The sequence below is a fragment of the Monopterus albus genome, unplaced genomic scaffold, assembly GCF_001952655.1.
Source record: "Monopterus albus unplaced genomic scaffold, M_albus_1.0 scaffold211.1, whole genome shotgun sequence".
Classification (NCBI taxonomy): Eukaryota; Metazoa; Chordata; class Actinopteri; order Synbranchiformes; family Synbranchidae; genus Monopterus; species Monopterus albus.
The window spans coordinates 405,127-427,024 of record NW_018128091.1 but is presented as its reverse complement, the minus strand read 5'-3'; the positions used below and the strand labels follow the sequence as shown (position 1 = coordinate 427,024).

Sequence of the window (21,898 nt, the reverse complement as noted above, 5' to 3'; positions counted from 1 at the left end):
AGCAGGAATTGGGCTTAATCAACGGTATTGCTGCAGGTTATGAGTTACAAACCCTTCCTGTTTTGGACTACAAAACAACTGAACACTCACCTGTAGCTCTGTAGTTGTTGAACGTAGGTAAGAGCTTGGAGCTCCACCACCGAATCTTCATGACTGAGGCAGTGGGATTGTGAGACACTGGAGAAAATGACAGGGATAATGCAGAACAAAAACAGGAACATTAATCTGTACAAAAAAGGTTTTCTCTCCTAGCAATAATGTTGAGATATGTGAGAGTGATCTCATGCATCTCTGCTCTGAGGCAGTAGCTTTTTGGAAAATGTGTGTATATTTTTTTCTAATATATTGTATATTTTTACAATAATGAGGATTTATAATGTATAACAATTCTGTGGTAGGATCGATCCTGCCCTCTGATACCCTCTCTAAATTCGTCCCACAGTGTTAAACACAGGGGACCAGTGAGGACATACTGTATCTGTGCCCGGTGATGTGAAGTTTACTTATTTACCTGGCCAGCTGGCTGAAATTACAGCCTTGCTTGTCCACGCAGACGTAGAAGCTTTTCCCTTTATTTGGTCCATCTTTCACGCCCGTCTTTAACATACACACACTGCCTGTATGAAGATATAGAAACAAATAACACGAGTTACAGTTTATACAGACTATAAGTTAGCAAGGGAAATGCGTAGAAAAACAGGTTTGGTTAACCTAAGCTGGAGCCATCAAAATAAACGGTCTCGTCTTGCACATAACAGCGTTTCGGGAATTATAAGTTTAATAATAATAATAATCACCTTTATTTGTCCAAGTATGTTACACACACAAGGAATTTGTTCCGGTACAGAACCGAGGCAGACAACTCACACCGATGGCTTTAACCATCGGGGGTAAGTATAATGTAACTTTGACTTCAGTAAACTAAATACAACATCTAACCATTTACAACATAACAAACAATTGCTGTAAAGCGACTTACCGTGAACATCACATAAAATCTTTTCCATTATCCTAATAACCAGCTCAGTTTCAGTTACTAAAACGTGAAATTCCGTATTTTCATATCGACCAATCGCAATCGTCAGAAAGCATATCCGGTTTGAAAATATCAGTATAAAATTTGTTAAAACGATTTCACTAACGTTTACTCTAAAAACGAAGATAGAATAAAATGGTAGGTAATATAGCACAGAGAAATATAAATATGCAAATTGAAATGTCAAAGGTACGCCAGGGTTTATCAAATGTATTCACTCAATAACCTTTAAGGTGAAATATATTTACAAAGCGTCGTGGAAACGGATATCGTTCAAAGCGAACGCTATTTTTTATGTAAAGTCAGTGGTTTTCCCAATAATGTTATTCGATATGTAATTTTTAATATTTATAAACGTGTTAATATAAAAATTAATATGACAATAGTTTATAAGAAACTAAGAACCTAGTTTAAATAAGACGAGCGAAAACGACGTTTTAAAAATACTGTAACTACATTACCCATAATACAACAACAGGGTTGTCGTTGGTTTTATACTCTCGCGGGCTTTGTTTTCATATGGCGGTAGGTTTCAACACTTTTGTCTGTATAAACAACGTTTTTACTTAAGTAAAACCACGTTCCTGTTGTGTTATAGGTAAAAACACCCGTGCGTTTTGACACTTTTATTAATGTTGTATGTTTCTGTGCCTTGTCACCACAGTGAAAAAACTTTGTGTGTCTCAAACAAATAACCTGTAGCCTATCAACAACAGGCAAGTAACGCTATCACTTGGAGCCTTTTAAATGTAACGCTAATTAGTTAACTAGCTAGTTATAAAGTATTATGAACGCCATCAAACTGAACTGAATTGTGAGATGGAGTTATGTCACAAACGTTGTCATCCTGTAAGTGATTGAGCTGTTCCGTTTTTGTAGTTTGCTGTTACTAACCAACCAAATGCCCATTTTAAACCGACACTGCTGCAGTGAATGACACGTTTAGCTAGCTGTTATTATAATAACCACCCAGTGCTATTTCTATGCATCCCTTTTACCATATAACGTTATAGTTTTCTAGGGTCTGTGCGTCATCTGAACGCCAGACCTTGTTGGACGGTGTTTATCCACGGTGTGACTAAACCTTAACCTGTCACTGTAATCTGTCGTTTAAATCCTGGATTAGTGAGCCCTGCTTGAGACAGCGCCGTCATCATGTCCTCTCCAGCCGAGCTTCAGTATTCCCAGGCGGAATTCTTGGCCCTCTGGATGCCAAGTAGCTCCAGAGCCGGGGTGATCCTCAACCCCTCTACGGACTCGGTCGGCTCTTTGCGGCACATCTCTGCAATGGGACCGCCGTCCCTTCTGCCAGACGACTCATTCGCCTCCGACTTCGCTCCCCTGCCCGCCTCAGCAGACAGTAGCAGCTTCGATGAGGATGGATTTGTACGGACTGAAGGAGAGAGGACTGGGACTGACAGGCCAGCGAACAGTGTCTACTCTGTCCCTACTAGAATTTCAGATGGACAGTTGGACAGTTTAGAAGAGTTGGCAAGCAAATCACAGGACCTGCCTCTTAGGATGAAGCTAGAACAGGTAAGGCCATTATTGCATTTTAGGGTCTGATATCTCTTATAATTGGTCTGGTTTATGCCGGAGCTGGGACAAATAGATTGCCTGTCACTGTAATATGTTTTGTTTTTAGATACTGTATTTCAGAATGCACAATCTGGTAATGATAGCAATAGGACAAGTAACACTACAAAGAAAATTTAACTTTTTAGTGAGATTTTTTCCAATAATGTTATCTGAAACACCTGACCATAATAGCTGAAGATAGCTCAACCCCACACACTTCTACACTCATTCTTTGCCTCTCCCTGCTATTATTAGTCTTGTCCCCTAATACTATTTATGTCAGCAAGGGCTCAAAGAGTGATGGAACTGGGAACTGCAGTCAGGTAGCATATTTAATATGTTGATTTGTTAGTATGTGCAGTGTACAATTGTTGTGGGCAGCCACAAACATATTTGCATGTTGAAAGGGGAGGTGACAGTGGGGCGGTGGGTAGAGCAGTCATCTCTCAACCAGAAGGTTGAAGGTTTGAATCTCGGTGCCTGCAGTCCACGTGTCGAAGTGTCCTTGGGCAAGACACTGAACCCCCCCCCTTGCCCCCGATGGTTAGAGCCATCGGTTGAGGTGGCGCCGCAGATGGCTGCCATCGGTTCTGTACCAGAAACAAATTCCTTGTGTGTAACATACTTGGCCAATAAAGGTGATTATCCTAAAATAGGTGTAATTATAATTGGTTTCAGTGTAAACTGAAAGGTTCAGTCCACACTGCGAGTAGTGTGGCAATCAAAAGCTAAGTATCTGTTTAAAGAATATTGAAAACTCTAAGATTCTGGATAAGAATGTTAACTATGTGGTTAATTTAAATATAATATTGTGTGTTTGTGCAGATGAAAAAATGGCAGCAGCACATGCAGGAGCAGCTAAAAGCCCATCAGCTGGAGGAGCTGCTTTGCCTCCAGGAGGAGCAGCAGAGGCTGCTGGGAATGATGACTGGATCTCTGCACTGCACAGGAGGTAAGAGAGAGAAATGACCAGAACTGCAAATGTGCTCATTTGTGACAAGGTATAAAATAATAACAACAGCTGTAACCAGCAGGGGAACAGGACCAAGTACCAAGACATCAAGATCATAAGGAGGTGGAAAATGAGAAAGAGGGTGATGAAAATGTTTTTTAGACATAGGGTGACCGCAGAATTTGTACAGTTTTTGTATTAGTGTGATATTCTAACTGTGTTTCCATACAGGTGTGTGGAACTCTAAAAGAGATGATCAGGAACAGAGTATTGATGCTAGCCATTTTCATGAGCACGATGGTACGTTAATACCAAGTAATGGTGTGGCTATGACTGAAGACAGCGGCAGAAAAGAAGATGAAGGCTTTCATGACAGGTAAAACTCCAGTATTGCATTCAATTTTAAAATGAGATCCATCAGGCTAGTCATGAATCTGAAACATGAATGTGTGGCTCTCAACGTTTACTGTTATACATGAATGTATTAGTTGACAAACATATGCATACATTTGGTGTGTGTGTGTGTGTGTGTGTGTGTGTGTGTGTGTATATGTGTATGTGTGACACTCTCCAGGCCTATAAAACCGGGTATAGGGCGTCAGAAGCAGACATTTGAGGAGCTTTTGGAGGAGCAGCTGCAACTAGAGGAGCAGAGGCTGAAATCTGTTCAGCAACAACAGGTCGGACAATTTAACAAGAGTTTCCTTACGGAAAAAAAGTAAATCGGCAAACAATATGCTTTAAACACAGTAGATTAAGTTTTTTACGATTGCCAATGATTTAACTATGAGCCACAGTTTATTATTGTCGCATAGTAATGTGGTTGCAAGCAGAAGCAGTCTATATTAGTGTATTCAAGGAGGTTTGGGATCTTAGGCTTTAGAGTTGCTACAATACTAAGTTTTTAATGCAACCAACATCCAAATTCACATTACATTCACATTGTCTCCTCATCTTAACAGAGCCATGATGGAGCTGTCAAAGCCCCTCCCAAGAGGGCCTTCCTGAAGCGAGGTCAGGGGCTTTCTAGATTTACCAACAATCGCAAAGCCTCTTTACCAAAAATGGAGGTGGATTCCCAACCACAACCCCAGGCCAGAGTAATCTCCTGCAGTAACTCAGCACCTGCATCTATCCAGAAAGGTGGCATAAATGGAGTCCAGCGGCTTCCTGTCCAGCGTAAAACTGCAGTACTCAACAAAGAAAATCGTCTAAGAAGTTCAATTTTGCCATCACAGGACACCAGAGTTGAAAGTAAGGCAGCATGGACTAAGATTTTGGGTAGTCAAAGGCAGAACACAGAAGTACCACTGTCTGTTCAAACTGACCCAGAGGGCAGACAAACCAAACAACATCAACAGAGGCAAGGAATGGAGCCAAACAACAGAAAAGTGGGTCTGCCTGCTCAGACTATAAGGAAACCTGGGTTTCACAACAAGCAGCTAAACCCTGTAACCAAACAGGTGGGCATGTTAGGAGGGCCGGGGAGAGCTGACAGTGATGCCCCTAAAGAGAAAAATTGTGGTTCAAGAGTGGAATCAGCAGAAGGAAAAACAGGGTCAGATGGAGGAGGAGCAGAAGGAGATGGAGTGCCACAGGATACCTTTGAGTTGTCATTCCAGGAGAAGCTCCAGCATTGGGAGTGTGAACGGCATTTGGAAAGCGTGGAGCTGGGAGAGTTTGAGCTGCTGGAGCAGGCAGCCGAGGAGCTGTCTTTCTCATCCAACTCTTCCTTTGTCATGAAGGTGGTTTATTCAACTCACTAGTGATTGCTGTGTTCTGAGTCAGGGATGTATTCTCAGATTACTATTGAAGTGACCTTTGTTCATTTCAAATGCAGTTTGATGGTTCACTGGATGCATTTTTTACTTTGTGTTACTTTTTCTCTGCAGTTTCTTCAGATGGACCAGCAGCAGCGACAGCTGCAGGCTGCCAGGGGGCTTCACCAGGGACGGCTCTCCTCCACCCCCATCAAGTCACCTCCAAAAGAGGTGCTTCAGAGGCCCAGTAGTGTTGATAGTGGTGATGATTTGCTATGTAAAAGCAGTTCTGTGACTTTAGAAGCATTTGTAGCGAAGGTAGGATATGACCCACTCAAAAACAAAGTGAGCATTGAGGACAAAGAGAAACAAGACAGTGATGTCTCATCCTGTGGTGGCTCTGAATTTGAAGACCAGGAAGTGGCAGTCAAACCACCTTCATTTCCCAGTACCATTTGCTTTCCTGCACAGTCTAACCCACCATATGATAAACGGTCCTATCAGGACGATGATGTTTGTAGGGGTTCAGCTTCAGATGTGACCCAAGGTGATGATGACAGTGATGGTGTCCTCAGCAATGGTGATGAGTCCACTCTGATAGAGGAGAAAGATGGGCCTCAGGGCAGAGTTGTGTTTGATGATGACGACACGTGGAATGACCTGGAGGACCCTCCAGTTGGACCACCCAGTAGAGGATTCAGTCCAGTTTCCAAGGCAAGTGGAATCTCACATCCAGAGCAGACTTTGTTGGGGAAGGTGCCAGTGAGCAAATTTGTGGAGCTGGATAAGGATACAGTCACTAGTTCAGCCAAACTGAAGCTAGATCCTCCTCCTGCCTCCCAGCTCATGACGAAGTTGTTCCCCTCGCTGAAGCTGGGGGCCCAGAGTGCACCTCTCCCCTCTCCTCTTGCGTCTGTTGCACCTGAGTCCAAAAGGTCAGAGGGGGACACAGGTGAGACCAACACTTGTAGATTTTTAAGCATAACCTGCATCAGTATGTTTATTCTCACAGTGCTAGAAGGTCTTCATGTCTGTTCTCACTTGAATATGATTATCATGGAGGCATGACATTAGCAGCTTCAACTTATCCTTACTTTAATTATCAGTATGTTTTATTTGTATTTTTCACTTACAGTGATGTATTTGTTGTTTGGTCTGTATAATCTCAGGAAATATTGAAAAATGACCATCACAATATCCCCACTGTGCATTAATGTTTGTGTATGTGTATCCTCATCCCCAGGCCAGCAGGTCCAGTCTAGACAGCTGAGGGAGAGACTGGCTGAGCTGGAGATTGAGATTGAGAGATTTAAGAAGGAGAACGCTACTCTCGCCAGACTCAGGCAGGAGAATGAGAAAAAACAGGAAGATCTCAGGTTTGAATTTAGTTTAAAAGCTCTTTAAATGATCTTTTGAAACAGAGGTTCCTACTCATAGCCAGACTGTTTTCCTGTTCTATGCAGTTTTAATATTTTTTTAGTTAGTGAATTAATCATTCCAGCAGCTACAGATCACACAATCATATAACAGAAATCAAAGGTCTTTTTTAAAGTGCAGTCTCTTTAAATGCACATCAAACTCTTTATTTTATTTTACCATGTCCTTTGTTGGATGAACATATTGATGAGCTATCAGTTTGTCTCTCTTTGCCCGAGTGATTTACAATACATCTACTTTGCTGACTTTATAGCAAAGAGCGTTTGGAGTTTGAGCAGGTGAAAGCAGAGGAAATGGCCAAGTTTGAGGAGTACAAGAAAGAGGAGAACAGGAAGCTTCAGAAGGAGCGTAAACTGTTTGAGAAGCATGCATCAGCTGCCAGAGCCATGCCCGACAAGAAGGAACGAGAGGAGATCCAGGTGAGACAGATAAAACTCACACTGCATCACCAGTTCTCTTGTTAACCATTTCCCGTCTCAGGATAGTTGACTTTTATTTATTTTACAGGCACATTCCTTAGAACATGAAGACAAATGAACACTAATTTTGCTACATGTCTGCTGCCATATCAACTAAAAGTGGGATGATTTTTTAAAAGTTCATGTCACCCTTCTGCTGTCCCCAAGTGGCCAAAAATGTTGCTGTGGGTGATTTTTATTTCATTTATTTATTACATGTTCACATAAGCACTGTGGACCTATTCAATAATAAGTTGACTTTGTCACACCAAAATGATGTTCACATTAAGGCATGAACCAGAACGTTTACAGTGTTTAGTTGCAACAGTTCACATAATATAATTAGTGTCATTAATGACAGATTGAACTCATGAACACATTTTTCACGTGAGTCACATCACTGGTTTAAAAGAGACTTGTACTGGTTGTAAATCTAAAAAAGGGTGTTGCACATCTACAACTGAACTTTGCCCCATTATTCAAAACTGATTGTTTGACCTGTATAATGACATATTTCAAAATCCAAACCAAAGACAAAAAAGGTCACATAAAATGTAACTGACCTGTTTAGCATCTGGAACTCCCCCTTTAATCTGCCCTTGTGGTCTGTGCCAGGCATTGAAGCAGCAGCTGAGTTCTCTGCAGGAGGAGCTGAGGAGGAAAGAGAGTCGCTGGGCCTCCACACGTGGCAGACTGCGGCAGCAGATTGACTCCCTCAGCCAGGAGAACAGCTCTCTCCGGAACGAGGTCTTTACACCCTTTACCCTGGGCATTAAAATGCAATCTGGATAAGGAGAACTCAAGTTAGGTGTACTGTAAATGCTTGCAGAACGCATTGGGATCAGAATGTGATTGGATCAGTGAGGTCTCAGGTTTGCACTGGGATCATATCTCAGCAAAGCTTGTAGTGTAACCACACTGTTAAGTGCCCAGCAAGTTGAAATGTCACCATGTCACCTTACGCCACCTCTTCCTGTTTAACCAAACCCAGCTAAAGATACAAGTAGTGGAAGCAGCTAGTGAGACTTCCTTTGTGCGATAAGTAACAGACAATCATGATTTAGTTGTAGCTGCAGCCATGCTATGTTTTTAAGTTTTGTCTCATGTTCTGACTTTTTCTGTTATCTTCAGATCCATATGTTGGAAAAGCTGCGCCTCAGTGTCTGGAAGAAAAACCCTTTCAGTGCAGAGAATGACAAAGAAATGACAGACAGTCCCAGACTGTTTGATAACGTGTCAGCTGTGACCAAAGGAGTGAGATTTGCTGTAAGCATTATTTACACTATCGTTCTATTGATTGTATTCATTCTCTGGAATGTTGGTCTAATAAACATCTGTGAGTGTCTAGGATTGTTCAATTGTATGATTATGAAAACAACCTGACACTTTGCTCAGACCTTAATTTTTTGATTGTAATAAAATCAAATTAAACATTTTAAATGTTTGACTGGGACAGTGTTGGAAAAATTATGGGTCCATAACACACTGAATTTTGTGTTCTTCAGATATAAAGTGACATTTAACAGCCATGTAAATAAGCCAAATTAACAATTTTCATGCACTGTGCTTCGATAATCCCCAGATCTTTCATTGATCAAATTCCATTTCTATTTCCAGACACGAGGACCTCTGAAAACCTCTTGAGATGTTTTTCACATCTTGGAATAACATTGAAATCACTAGTTCTGTTTTTGTTTCCAGAGTCCTCCAGAGTGCAGAGGTAGCAGCAGCAGCCCTCCTCAGAGCAGCACTGCTATGGCCACAAGTAGTCAGCCTGCTACAGGTAGTGAAGAGCTTCCATTCAGGGGGAGATTTTTACCACCGCAAATTAAGATTTCCTACACATCAGTTCTGGCTCTGTAGTTTATTTTTTCCAGACTTAAGTACTGAATGACTACTTTTATATAGTGATGAACCAATAGAAATGTATCACCCCAGTCTGCAGCTTTGCTCAGCTCTATGAAGGTTTACATCAGCTTTCAACTAAAACAAGTTAAAGGAGAGTGACTGAAATTAAATTCATCTCCAAATGAATAATGTTTCTGGATCTGTGAGATATTCAAAATATCAGTTTAAACTGTGATGTTAGTGTTGTATTCACAGCATGTTTCCACTGACAACAAGTGGCCAAAAACAATCAGTTACTGCAGGTTGAAATTTGCCTGACAGGCCAGAGCCATAGAGACACTTACTTTCATGTTTGTGGACAGTAAAGCTGACTTAGAGAAAGGTTTTCCTTGATTTCCGTGTTTCTGATATTGCAGAGTCACCATTTATACTCGAGCACAAAACATGAAAAGCAAGTCTCAGAAAAACCCAGAGCCTGCAAAAATCATTGGTTGTAACCTTCTAACTGCAGTTTAGTTTCCACAGTCATTTTAATAAACTCGCAGTATAAAAGGCTTTATGAGTGAACCAACATTTTATTTTTGAGAATGGCCGAGATTTGTTTCCAGATTTCTGTCTTGTGTCAAATACCAACAGGAATGAAGAGCAGTCTGAGGAAGCCAGCAGGGTCAAGCTCCTCCTCCTCATCCCCCTCTCCACTGAGTAGCAGGACCACAGAGGAGAGGTCAGCACCTGCCAGCAAGAGCCAGATCCAATCAAACACCTGCTGCCCGGTGAGAAATGTCATCAGTGCTGGAGCTGTGGAATGCTGCAGCACATTTACTGACAGATACCAACAGTGGAAAACTGATTAGTCGCTGTCCATCCTATTTAAAATAATTGTGAAATCTGTTAATGGTTTATTCATTTGTTTACATAACAGGGACAGCACAATTACACATGGTCAAAAAACCAATAAATATACATTGTGTTTGTCTATCACAGGGCTTAGTTACTATGCCCATGTTTAAGAAATTTTTGTTTTTGCATTGTTCTCATTGTAGAATAGAGAACCTCTGCCAACAGGAGCAGAGCGCAGTGAGGCCGAAAAGCCAGAGTCAGCTCAGGAGGTCATCACACACCCCGATGGGAAGGTGAGAACATGAAATGATGGGCCCTATCTTGCAACAACGCATGGTGCAGCGCGGGTAGCACGTCTATGTTTCCTAATTTCCTACCTGTGCAATTACTGTTTTCATGACGTGCGCATCACGCTGCCTTTTTACCAAGCAGCAGTCTGTCAACTTTGCACCAGCAGGTGTGACTGGATGAAAAAGGGTGTGTCCAGGTAAATTCTGGGCAGGTTAGTAGTATGAGGGCGTACAAAGTGACTGTGGTCAACAGTCATTAATCATTAGTCAGTTAATGGCTGCTTTGACTGCGTTGTGATGCGCGCCTGCCTAGGTGTGCAGTGCTCATGTACTGTGCTTGTTATACCATGGGATGCACTGCTCAGGACATGCAGAACTTAAATAAAATGATGACAGTGCTCATTGGGTGCTGTGCACATGTACAGTATATACACTGATCAGCCATAACATTATGACCACCTGCCTAATACTGTCTACATAGGAGTCAGTGTGGTAGTTGGTTGACACTCCTGTCACTCTGCAGCTCACTGAGCATCCTCTGTGAATCCATTTGCTTCCACAGTTCTACTGTCAGGAAGAGCACAGATGTGTCTATAGTTCAGTGAAAAACTAACATATACATCTCTTTCACTCACCTTTTCCTCTTCCATTAATGAAATAGCTTCCTCAAACCCCTTTTTGGGCAGCACGTAGCTCCTCTCCAGCATGACTCAAAGGCACTCTCTCACTCACTGAACTTGGATCCTTACAAGTACCCATATTTCTGAGTTTAAAGTCAGAATGTTGTGTTCATAATGTTGTACCTGATCTGTGTGTGTACATGTACACACACGCACATATACCACTTTGATTGGTGATCGTACGCCTTCACCTCACACACAAGCAGATCCATTTCCTCAGTGGAAAATCTTACCGACTTCTGACCTGCAAGTCCACCAGTATGCTAGCTGTCCGCCAAATGTTCAAACTTGCACGTCTCTTATAGTGGATGTGAGGTTACACACTGATTGGATAATTTCATGTTACAGCCAAACCACATCTCTGCTTAAATGAGAGTAAGTACAACCCTTTTGCTACTTGCATGGGCACTTGAACCATTTTTCCTCGTTCTCAACACACCCAAACACCACTTGCGCCAATACATGTTGATCAGATGTGGAGGATCCTCAAAATTGGGCTTGATGTGTCATTTTGTAAATCACCAGACAATAAAATCTTGAGAACTGTACTCCTTGATAAAAGCCCTCAGACCAGTGTAAGTTAACTCCTGTTTGGAGCCAAGTCTTTGTTTTCAAGTTGATCTGAGAAGAGCTGCTTCTGTTGCAGGCTTTGATGAAATACTAATTGTAGTTGCAAAGAAAGAATCTGTTTTGCAGTTAGTTTGTTCATGACCTGAAATGGATGTTTCTTATGGAGTTTTGGCTCTGATCCTTCCAGATAGAGAAAGTTCTGGCCAGTGGCGAACGCCTCACCATCTTCCCCAACGGGACCACGAAGGAGGTTTCAGCAGATGGACTGATGGTCAAGGTCACTTTCTTCAACGGAGACACCAAACAGATCACAGCCGACCAGAGAGTGGTGAGACCTCACATTTAATTAGAAGCCAAGCAGGAAAGAGACGGATGTCAGTAAAAACGAGTCATGCAATCCTTCCAGACAAACAGTGATTTGAACCTGTGCCATCTGAATTCATCGCTTTCTCTCTGCCCCTTGTGCTCAGATCTACTACTATGCTGATGCCCAGACGATACACATCACCTACCCAGACGGGATGGAGGTTCTGCACTTTCCCAACAACCAGACTGGTGAAAGCAGATGTTTATTCAGTATCAAAGCAGTGAAATTACCACCAGGCAAAAGCCGCCCAAGTTTGTCTGCAGATACAAGTTTTTTCCATTTCTGCTCCAGAAAAACATTTCCCAGACGGCCGCAAGGAAATCACGTTCCCGGACCAGACGGTGAAGAGCTTGTTCCCCGATGGCAGGGAGGAGAGCGTGTTGACAGATGGGACCATCATACAGGTCAACCCGTAAGTAAAACACACCACCCTACTAATCGACCTGCCTTCTGTTGTTGTTGTTGTTGTTGTTGTATGTTCTAATTCTACCAAAAGTCTCTGGTGAAAACTGCACATCAGGCATTGAGGAAACATTACACATTTTGCTTAAAGGTGCTCACTGTTGTCCAGTTTTGGCACACACACACACACACAACTATGGCACTGAAGTACAATATTGTCTGCTCTACTGCAGCTGTAGTTGCTTTTTTTTTTTTCAGATTTTAACTAAATAGAACAATTTTTTTTTTTTTTTTACCCTCAACTGCAAAGGTTGTGCTTATAGTCATCAAAAATCAGGATGGAGCCCCAGAGTTTACAGGCAATGATAATGTCCAGGCTCTGTAGTCCATTTATGCTGACATGACAAATGCTGTGGAAGATGACCATCACACTTTTAACACTCGCGCTCTAATTTGTGATTCAGTGATGAGAGTTGGTTTCCCTTTAAGTCTCTACTTCCACCTTTAAGTGACCACTAACTGGGTGTAAATGTACTTCCTTTCCCTAAGGGACGGCACCAAGGAGATCCATTTCAACACAGGACAGAAAGAGATCCACACGGCCGACTACAAGAGGAGGGAGTATCCAGATGGCACTGTGAAGACGGTGTATAATGACGGCAGACAGGAAACCCGCTACCCCAATGGACAACTCAGGATCAAAGACAAAGATGGCAACATCACTCTGGATAACAGCCTAGAACCACTCTCTCTCAACAAATGAAACTATTGTGCACGTCTGTGTAACCAATTCCCAAACAAACCAGACTTTTTTTTTTAAATATCTTTCTTACTCCCCTCCTTCACAGGGAGGTCAGAGGTCAGCTAGCTGGGATTGAGTGCTCTTCTATTTTCAGCTTGTCTCAAAGGAAACGTTTGACACTTTGGGAAAGAGATGAGAAGGCTGTATTATGTTAAGCCAAGCAGCTGCTGGCTGTAGCCAGTTAACTCATCTGACTCCCAACTAGTGAGTGAAAAGGTGCCAAGATGTCACACTCTTAATTTTCATCCTTTAACTGCCCAAATCTGAGGCAACACTACAAGTGAATGCGTCTACCCCACTATGCTGCATTGCCTTTGTCACACAACTACATTTCTTTGCACGTTACCGCTGCCAGTTGTTGATCGGTGCAGTGGTGTGAAATGAGCAGCAGCAGCGTCACACGAAAAAAAGCTCTGCAACTATTTTGAAGAAAATGCACTCACCTTTTGTTAGATCTTGGATATCACAAGTTTGTAAACAGGAACTTTGCAAAAAAATAAAAAAACCATGAACATGGCACCTTAATGTTTGAGAATATCTTGCCTGTATGCACATTCAGAAATAACCTTGGAAAAATGAAGCCTGTACAGGAACCTGAAGAACTGTGACATATTTGCAAGTATTAATATGTAAAATTTTAAACATTTTCATATTTGCCTGTATATCTTTGAAAAATAAATTATTTTTTCATGCAGAAGTAATGCTAATTGTTGTCCAGGTGCAAGTCTGTCTCCTCTGTCCATCTTATTGAGAAAAGCTTTCTCTTTATTGTATTCATTTACAAAGAACACACTGCAGAGATGTTAAACAGCACTGGAAGACTTTAATCTGTACCCTACAGATAAAGAGCCACATGAACATAGGCAGAACAATAAAATATAAAGTCAGTGCTGAACTGGAATACGGTGAAAGTAAAGACTAGTAATTTTCTGAACTTTTTCAGCACAGCCGCTAACCATGTACGCTAAAAGAACAGCGGTGAACAAAATCAAATCAAGATTATGTCAAAACAGGACATCAGTGAGTAAAACATGCATAAAGAGGAGCAGCTCCAATAAGTCAGACTGGTATTTTACGTCTAAAAGAGCCAGTAGATGTTCTGCTTGTTTCATCATAACCAACTATCAATTTACATTTACTTATTAGAGTTATTTTATATGAATCCAATTTTGTTCAAGCTCCACAACTCAAAATACTGTCCAGTGGTTTATAGTCAACACTACTGGCAAAATAGCACAAGATTTTACAGACACCTAAACCTAAGAAGTTGTGTACAGGAAATTTTTTTTTTTTTCTTCCTGTCAAGGAGGCCGTCTCCAAATCTGCTTTATTCGAGCTCAGCCAGTCCACGGTGCACCAGGGGCAGATGCACCAACTCTCCATCCTCGTTGTACAGTTGCACTGTGAGCTCGGGCTCTCGTGCCTGAACAGACAAGAGGAACACAAACAGGCAGTTATGACACTGATGCAAAGAAATCATTTCTTATGCTCTGACAAAAGCCTGAAACCAAAACATTAGACAGACTGTTTGCAATAGAAGTGCGAGTATGCAGGTGCTTTGACATCTTTCAAGTCACTACTTTTTGCATCCAGCACCTTCTTGACTGGTAGAAGTGTGTTGAAGCACTGGAAATTTAAAAGTGCAGGCTCTGATGTCGAGTCTTCTTTGGCTCTGTATTTATTTATAGCCATAACTGTTTTGTTAGGTTTGTATTCATATGAAACAAGCATGACAACATGTAGTACACCACATAGAAACAATGTAGAACTAGACAGCACAGAGAAAGCTAGTTTATGGTCTGTACCATAAACATCCATCGTTTAAAAACTAAAAACACATCCATGAAACACGTCACTGCACTGGGTGACGTTTCTTACAAAACACCAGACCTGAATATATGTTAAAAATGTTGCCCCCAAAGCTCCAAACAACCATAACTTTTTACAGTGTCTGACGTAAGGAAGTCAACTGTACATGTGCGAGATCTCCGTGCGAGCTTTCTGCTTTGTTCAGAGTCTGCCAGCTCCTCATGCTTTCAACAAGGCTTCAGGCTCTGACATGGATACTTTCTTCAATCACCTCTAGCAACACAGGACCTGAAACTAGTTCTGCCAAGATTGGTGTGTGGAGCATTTATGGATAAGCCGTAAACAGGCTTATGTGTACACCTCTGATAAACAGTAATAACTGAACTGTAAATATCACCGAAGATGCCATGACTCACTAGGTCCCATCCACATGAAAATCTGTCACACTGTGTGTTTCTTACCACAACAGAGGCTGTGATGTTGCCGTGTAATAGGTCAATCATATCTATTACAGCGTTGAGGCTCCACGCGGGGCTGTAGGGCAACACATCTTCATCCCTCTGGTCACTCGGAGCCTTAAAGCCAGCAACTCTGACCTTGAGCGCCTTCGTTGGAAACTGCATCAGCTCAGCAGGGATCTGACGCAACCTGACAGGGAGTGAGATACACAGAGTATATCTGTAGCAACACCAAAAACAATTACTGAGAGCATCTACCTTTCACTTCTCCATATAAACATCAACATAATTCCCTTCACAAGAAGTTATTCAAAAATCTGTGTAACAGCCACATCCTTCACATATATAAGTTTAATTCTTGTTATCTACACACCACCTCTAGTTTGTATTCTTTGTTTAAAACTTGTTGCTTTGCTCTCTGTGTCACTTTGGGATACGATTCCATTACGCCAGCTAGTTGTGGCTGGTGTCCAGAGGAGGGGCATCCCCCCGCTACATATACAGTAGGGTGGAAAGCAGCCCCAGTTGTTCTTAAGTGTAAATGAAAGTAGTTCAGCTCCGTCTATTATTTGAATAGCGGTGTGTAAGGTTCATACTTGCTGGGCGGTAAAGTGTCGTCAGAGCCAAAGTCAACATGCTGGACCAGGATCCTGACAGGCTCCACACTGGTAATCTTGATCAGCTTGGCCCGGTAGTACGTCCCATCACTGTACTCTGCCAGACATGGACAGCCTGGAAACCACAAGCAGAAAGTTGGGTCTGAACTGTGCACAGGAGCATCTGTGATGCAGAGTTTGTGTCAGCTGTCTGCAAGTAGCAGCTACTCAGGTTGGAATATGTTAATATGTACTTATGGACTTCCTCAGGATTTCTCTTCACAATACAAACTTTATGCCATTACATGACTATAGGAGTCTGTGATTGCAAACGAATCCTCATCATGTACCGGTTACCTGTTGTTTGGACGTCTGAACATTTGCTGTACTTTTTCAAGGTTGCCAGACGATTTGACCTGTCAAATGACCAGCTAATGCTAATATGATGGAAACTAAGTGTTAAATCTTTCTGAAGAGTCCCATCTGTTCCTGGAACCACAAGAGCAGTGAGCATAATGAAAGGTTACCAGGGGGGAAGTTGGTGAGTTTTGGCAGACTGTGGATATTTGCATTGATTCTGGCCAGAGCTTCGGCCAGAGTCTCTCCATTCACTTTCACATCTGCCGTTTCCTCCAGAGACCACAGGAACAACTGCAAGACAAAGATTGATCTCTTTGTGACAACAGCATTTGTTATAAAGTCTCAAAACCAGTTCAGCTTCATTTATTAAGAGTGAACGACAGACTACAGAAAACAGCTGACTGGTTGCAGGGCAGAGAGGTGTAGAACACTGTGCCACTTGTTCTCAGATGATCCAGTGAACTGAGTTTGACACAACCTAGTGAAATGATACCTCACTACCCTGTTCTACATCCAAACTGAGCCCAAAGGAACCAGTAACAGTTTAGCACAGGAAGCCATAGCCATTTGGACCTTATCATTCATGCTTGAATATTTTTTACAAAATCTATCCTTTACTAAACCATCTGCTTTCTTCTCACTAAGTTCACCTCCGACAACGTGAACAGTATCCTGTCATTAGTACCTACCTAGTGGGTTCATTGGTACTACTGCATGTACATAAGAATCGTCTTTAATGTTCTCTCTGTGGTTGATAGTCACCTCGTTGGGGGTCAACAGGTGCTTTACCCTGACAGGAAACTCCACTCTGCCCTGCGGCAGGTTTGTGCTGACAAAGGGGCCCAGGATCGGCTCCGCAGTGTCCTTCAGACCCTGAAAACACAGCATCAGTCTAGAGCCTTAGACATTTCAGGAGGCAAGCTTTGGCTGAAGTTGACTGCCCCGAAGTGGGGCAAGTGGGGATATTATATATATAATATATATATACATACACACACACACACAAAATTGTAAGATTTTAGTCTAGGTTCAGTTTGTGTTCACATGTGCAGAAACCAAGCTCCAGTCACTGACAGGGTGTCACGGAGCACAGCAGTACTATTCCAGGGAGTATTACTGATAGATCAATATGTCACACACTTTTTAATGGAAAAATCCCAACACTTGTGCTGACATATTACCATGATTACTAAATGACTCAATATATACAGAGCAATACATATGCTTTGTGAAGAGGTCACAAGGACCAGATTATTTTATTAGTTTAGTGTTTTGAGTTGTGTTAAAATTATCTGCTATAAACAAAAAACAATGACTGTTTGCTTTCATACCAGAACAAAAACTGCACCACAGTTGGTTGGGCAGAAGACAGAGACCCTTGCCTACTTGTTTACTTCAGTTCTCTGCCATTTCTCACTAGGCAGGTAACAAATATTCAGACATTCTGAACCTGTTCGTGGGAGACTGCTACATAATGTTTTAATGTGCATGGGGAGGTTGGCAAGACTCGTTTACAGTCAAAAAACCAAAACAACAAGAAACCAGTTGCAAGATGCTGCTCAGTTGGCTGTTCTCAGTAACTTCAGCTCTACTAGTATCCGCTTTCATATTACAGGGACTTACTTAGAGCTATAAATGTGGTTTAAGTTAAAGTGAGTTGTGGCTGTTTTTAAATCACTTTCCCAATCTTCATTCTGAATAAAATACCTCAGTGTCAATGTCCCAGACATCCAGGAGGGGTGGAGAAGGAATCACCGGGTTTTCCTGCAGAGAAACAATCCTTAGTAAATTATGACAACACTGCTCCATCTGCGGAAACGGACAACAACCAACACAAATGCACACAGACCTTCAGTGTTGAGAAGGTTCGGTCCATGGTGGCGTGTCTGTGGTGGCACAGAATTCTGCTGACGCTCATTCCATCCAGGAAGAGCTCGACCGTGAGCGGTCCCCTCCGGTTGCTCGGCAACTCCTACCACACATACACAAGGGGGCACAAAGGGGTCAAGTATTTAACGACTAAAGCCACCAATGCTGCAACTAATGACAACTTTCATTTTCAATTATTCTGTCAATTTTCTAGATTCATCTACTCATCTTTCAGTCTGATGTAGCTATAGCCAATATCTCCAGCTTTACATGTAGTCAATTCCTGTTTATATTTATACAGTGCTTTCATCCAGGTGATGATAGAACATGTAATTTTACCGTAACTTGCATGTCCACACAGCGGTCCAGCAACATCTCCCTCAGGAAGACCACTGCATCAGGCTGCCACTTACCGCCAACCTGCGGAGACAAATCGACTGTGAGGAAAAAAAGAACATGCTATAAGGATTTACTATGATCCACGAAAAATCAGCTGCCTCATTAAATGAAATGTTTACACCAACAGATTCCTTCTGTGGTTTGGCTTTACGTCAGACCATACCAGCAGGTGTGCATATCTAAGCCAAATTACTACTACACGGCAGCTGTTATCTGTTGACAGAGCCCACCACTGCTTCAGTCGATGTAGAGGCAGTGTTGTCTTCTTGTCCTTCTCTTTGCCTTCTATACTCACCTCAGCTTCATTTCCTCCTCAGTATACAGCGGCTCAAACTGATACGCACCTTTCTGTAGAGTGTAATAGCCTTTTCTAGTGCTTATTTGCTTCCTGATATTTTCTTTCGAAAGTATCACTATATCACAAAGTTATCCTTTTCTTACATTTTCCTTTATTGACTAGCTTGCAGGTTGTCCAGCACTGATCATTTAATGGCAGCGCACATCTGAGCTGAGCACAGAGTAATGTCAGACTGATGTACGTTGCTAATGATGCATTAGCTATGCTGTACAAACCCTTGAACTGAGATTTCTTTGACTTTTTTGTTCATTTTTTTTAAAATAATGGATACAGAACACACACAGACACACACACACACACACACACACAAACTCTTACAGGGTTGATGCTATGCAGCTGGCAGGGCATACAGAGTTGAGGAATATCGTCACACAGCAGCCTGGGATACACATGGACCACAGGGATGTTCTCCACCAGGCCATAGTCCACATACTGTACCTGGTAACACACATACATTACCAAAACATGACTATGCAGTTTAGAACATGCTGTTAGATACCACCCCCCCCCCCCCCCCCCACCTAAGTGTCAGATATACAGAATATCCAGGTTTTACACACTTGCTAATACATGAAATATCTGACCAAGGTTTTCCCTAGCATTATATGACAGACACCCATTTGTTTTTGTGCAGCACCTATGGTTTTCTGCACAATGTTATTGAAAATGTGGATGTCGTCTTATATTTCAGGACCAGACAATTGCGTTCACAACATCAGATATTCTTTCTGAATGGCTAGAGTATTGGTGCAACTACGGACTTTTACAGAATGTTGCATTATGAATTGTTTGAAGCCGTAACGTTACTAGACTAGTGGGTCTTTCAAGTCTGTTTATATTGAGTCTTTTAGAGTTCATATGTCCTAAAGGTTCCCAGTTTAGCCTGTAGCTTCTGAAGGCTGCCACAAAGGACTCAAAAACACAAGCAGTGAAGGAGGAGGAGGATTAGCAGTGCGATTCCCAGCTTGTCCAGTCAACATGTCAAAGTGTCTTTGAGCAAGACACTGAACCCCCAGTTGCTCCTGGTGATGAGTGCTGTGTTTTCCAAACCTTGACGTGTCCTCCCAGCACCTCCAGCACCTGTCCTCGGTACCACAACATGTCAGGTCCGATGACAGCACAGCCGAGGACCGACTTCCAGGTGTAGGGCTTCGGCCTGGGCAGCGTCTTCAAGTTCTGCTGAATCCTCACCCTAAGCTGCTCCAGCTGACTCACTGACACAGACAAGAAAAGTCAAAGGTAAACATGATTAAAAAAATAAATAAATAAAAAACATTATTCTTTGCACTGATTTTAGAGCAGATACAAGTCTGTTTGGCCCCTTTCAGTCAAGTGCAAAGATTTCAGTTGAGATTTGTCACTAGCTAGCCATTTTTCTTCTCTTACTTTCAGCTCTCCCATTAGGGGTCGTCACCACAAATCCTCAGTTGCCACCCAACTGACAATTCGCATGCTAAAACTTGGCATGTTTTATGCTAGATGCCTTTCAGGATGAAGTCAAAATTTAGAGTCACCAATCAACCTAACGTGCATGTCTTTGGACTGTGGGAAGAAACCGCAGCACCCGAAGAACTAGCTTGCCATTTTTAATTTCTGTTTAATACATTTGCAGCCCAATTCAAACAGTGAACACTGTCAAGCTCTATGAATATCTGATCATTTCAGGAAAATGTCAGCTTCTGTCACAAGCTTCTAAGAAACATCAACCTGCTTTACACATACTTTTTCCTGCTTCACATATTTTCACAGCTACTACATAATGTGCAAGTTTTATAAAGGCTTTTGAGGCGAATTTGTTTCTATAATAAAAGTACCCAGCATTTAAAATATGATATTCATAGCATTAGCTGTGTGAGAGTGTGCTCTAACGTGCACCTGCATTCTGTGTTCTAACGTAAATAAGACCATCTTCTCCGATGGCAGAGACATTTATCCGGATGTGACCAAGACACGGTAGCTCTGGGGGGTGGTACAACTGAGTCGCTACCTGTAGACACACACAGACGCACACACACACACACACACACACACATCTTTGGACAACAGCTTAGGCAGTAAACATATTTAATCACATACACTTCTCCATATTTTACTTTGTTACAGTGGGTACGGAAAGTATTCAGACCCCCTTAAATTTTTCACTCTGTTATATTGCAGCCATATGCTAAAATCATTTAAGTTCATTTTTTTCCTCATTAATGTACACCCAGCAACCCATATTGACAGAAAAACACAGAATTTTTGACATTTTTGCAGATTTATTAAAAAAGAAAAACTGAAATATCACATGGCCATAAGTATTCAGACCCTTTGCTGTGACACTCATATTTAACTTAGGTGCTGTCCATTTCTTCTGATCATCCCTGAGATGGTTCTACACCTTCATTTGAGTCCAGCTGTGTCTGATTATACTGATTGGACGTGATTAGGAAAAGCCACACACCTGTCTATATAAGACCCTACAGCTCACAGTGCATGTCAGAGCAAATGAGAATCATGAAGTCAAAGGAACTGCCTGAAGAGCTCAGAGACAGAATTGTGGCAAGGCACAGATCTGGCAAAGGTTACAAAAAAATTTCTGCTGCACTTAAGGTGCCTAAGAGCACAGTGGCCTCCATAATCCTTAAATGGAAAACGTTTGGGACGACCAGAACCCTTCCTAGAGCTGGCCGTCCGGCCAAACTGAGCTATCAGGGGAGAAGAGCCTTGGTGAGAGAGGTACAGAAGAACCCAAAGATGACTGTGGCTGAGCTCCAGAGATGCAGTCGGGAGATGGGAGAAAGTTGTAAAAAGTCAACCATCACTGCAGCCCTCCACCAGTCGGGGCTTTAGGGCAGAGTGCCCCGACGGAAGCCTCTCCTCAGTGCAAGACACCTGCCCAGATCGTCAGTTATACCTGCATGGAGTTTGCTAAAAAACACCTGAAGGACTCCAAGATGGTGAGAAATAAGATTCTCTGGTCTGATGAGACCAAGATAGAACTTTTTGGCCTTAATTCTAAGTGGTAGGTGTGGAGAAAACCAGGCACT

The 21,898-nt window shown here is 42.2% G+C and overlaps 3 protein-coding genes across 12 annotated transcripts in view; 1 reads left to right on the top strand and 2 right to left on the bottom strand.

Moving 5' to 3' along the window:
• The window catches only part of ttf2 (transcription termination factor, RNA polymerase II), a 20,413-nt gene extending 19,335 nt beyond the window's left edge, over positions 1-1,078 (bottom strand). Inside the window, 3 exon segments of the mRNA XM_020618934.1 lie at positions 91-177; positions 512-617; positions 980-1,078. Of these exon segments, the coding sequence (XP_020474590.1) occupies positions 91-177; positions 512-617; positions 980-1,007 (221 nt within the window). The 5' untranslated portion in view covers positions 1,008-1,078.
• A 17-nt stretch (positions 1,079-1,095) lies between these two features.
• On the top strand, positions 1,096-14,045 carry cpap (centrosome assembly and centriole elongation protein). Of its 7 annotated transcripts, none has more exons than XM_020618921.1 (19): positions 1,096-1,174; positions 2,163-2,572; positions 3,440-3,566; positions 3,646-3,708; positions 3,798-3,942; positions 4,141-4,246; positions 4,529-5,311; positions 5,459-6,278; positions 6,570-6,702; positions 7,017-7,182; positions 7,837-7,968; positions 8,353-8,487; positions 8,923-9,004; positions 9,706-9,842; positions 10,113-10,202; positions 11,637-11,777; positions 11,920-12,004; positions 12,108-12,228; positions 12,768-14,045. In XM_020618921.1, exons 2-19 carry the CDS (start codon positions 2,192-2,194, stop codon positions 12,979-12,981), a joined length of 3,861 nt encoding a protein of 1,286 aa, XP_020474577.1. In that variant the 5' UTR covers positions 1,096-1,174; positions 2,163-2,191; the 3' UTR covers positions 12,982-14,045. The 7 variants fall into 7 exon arrangements, with proteins under 7 accessions (XP_020474577.1, XP_020474581.1, XP_020474575.1 ...); XM_020618925.1 differs by lacking the exon at positions 1,096-1,174 and adding an exon at positions 1,348-1,561 and having other exon boundaries at positions 3,649-3,708; XM_020618919.1 differs by lacking the exon at positions 1,096-1,174 and adding an exon at positions 1,348-1,561.
• Positions 13,824-21,898, bottom strand: part of rnf17 (ring finger protein 17) — a 36,352-nt gene continuing 28,277 nt past the window's right edge. For all 4 annotated transcript variants that reach the window (XM_020618915.1, XM_020618916.1, XM_020618917.1 and 1 more), the window contains 11 exons: positions 20,745-20,856; positions 19,920-20,083; positions 19,188-19,307; positions 18,452-18,532; positions 18,093-18,215; positions 17,951-18,007; positions 17,006-17,116; positions 16,411-16,534; positions 15,884-16,019; positions 15,291-15,477; positions 13,824-14,443 (listed from right to left, as the gene is read on the bottom strand). In XM_020618915.1, coding sequence (XP_020474571.1) covers positions 14,348-14,443; positions 15,291-15,477; positions 15,884-16,019; positions 16,411-16,534; positions 17,006-17,116; positions 17,951-18,007; positions 18,093-18,215; positions 18,452-18,532; positions 19,188-19,307; positions 19,920-20,083; positions 20,745-20,856 — 1,311 coding nt within the window. In that variant the 3' untranslated portion in view covers positions 13,824-14,347. The remainder of the gene's footprint in view (positions 14,444-15,290; positions 15,478-15,883; positions 16,020-16,410; positions 16,535-17,005; positions 17,117-17,950; positions 18,008-18,092; positions 18,216-18,451; positions 18,533-19,187; positions 19,308-19,919; positions 20,084-20,744; positions 20,857-21,898) is intronic.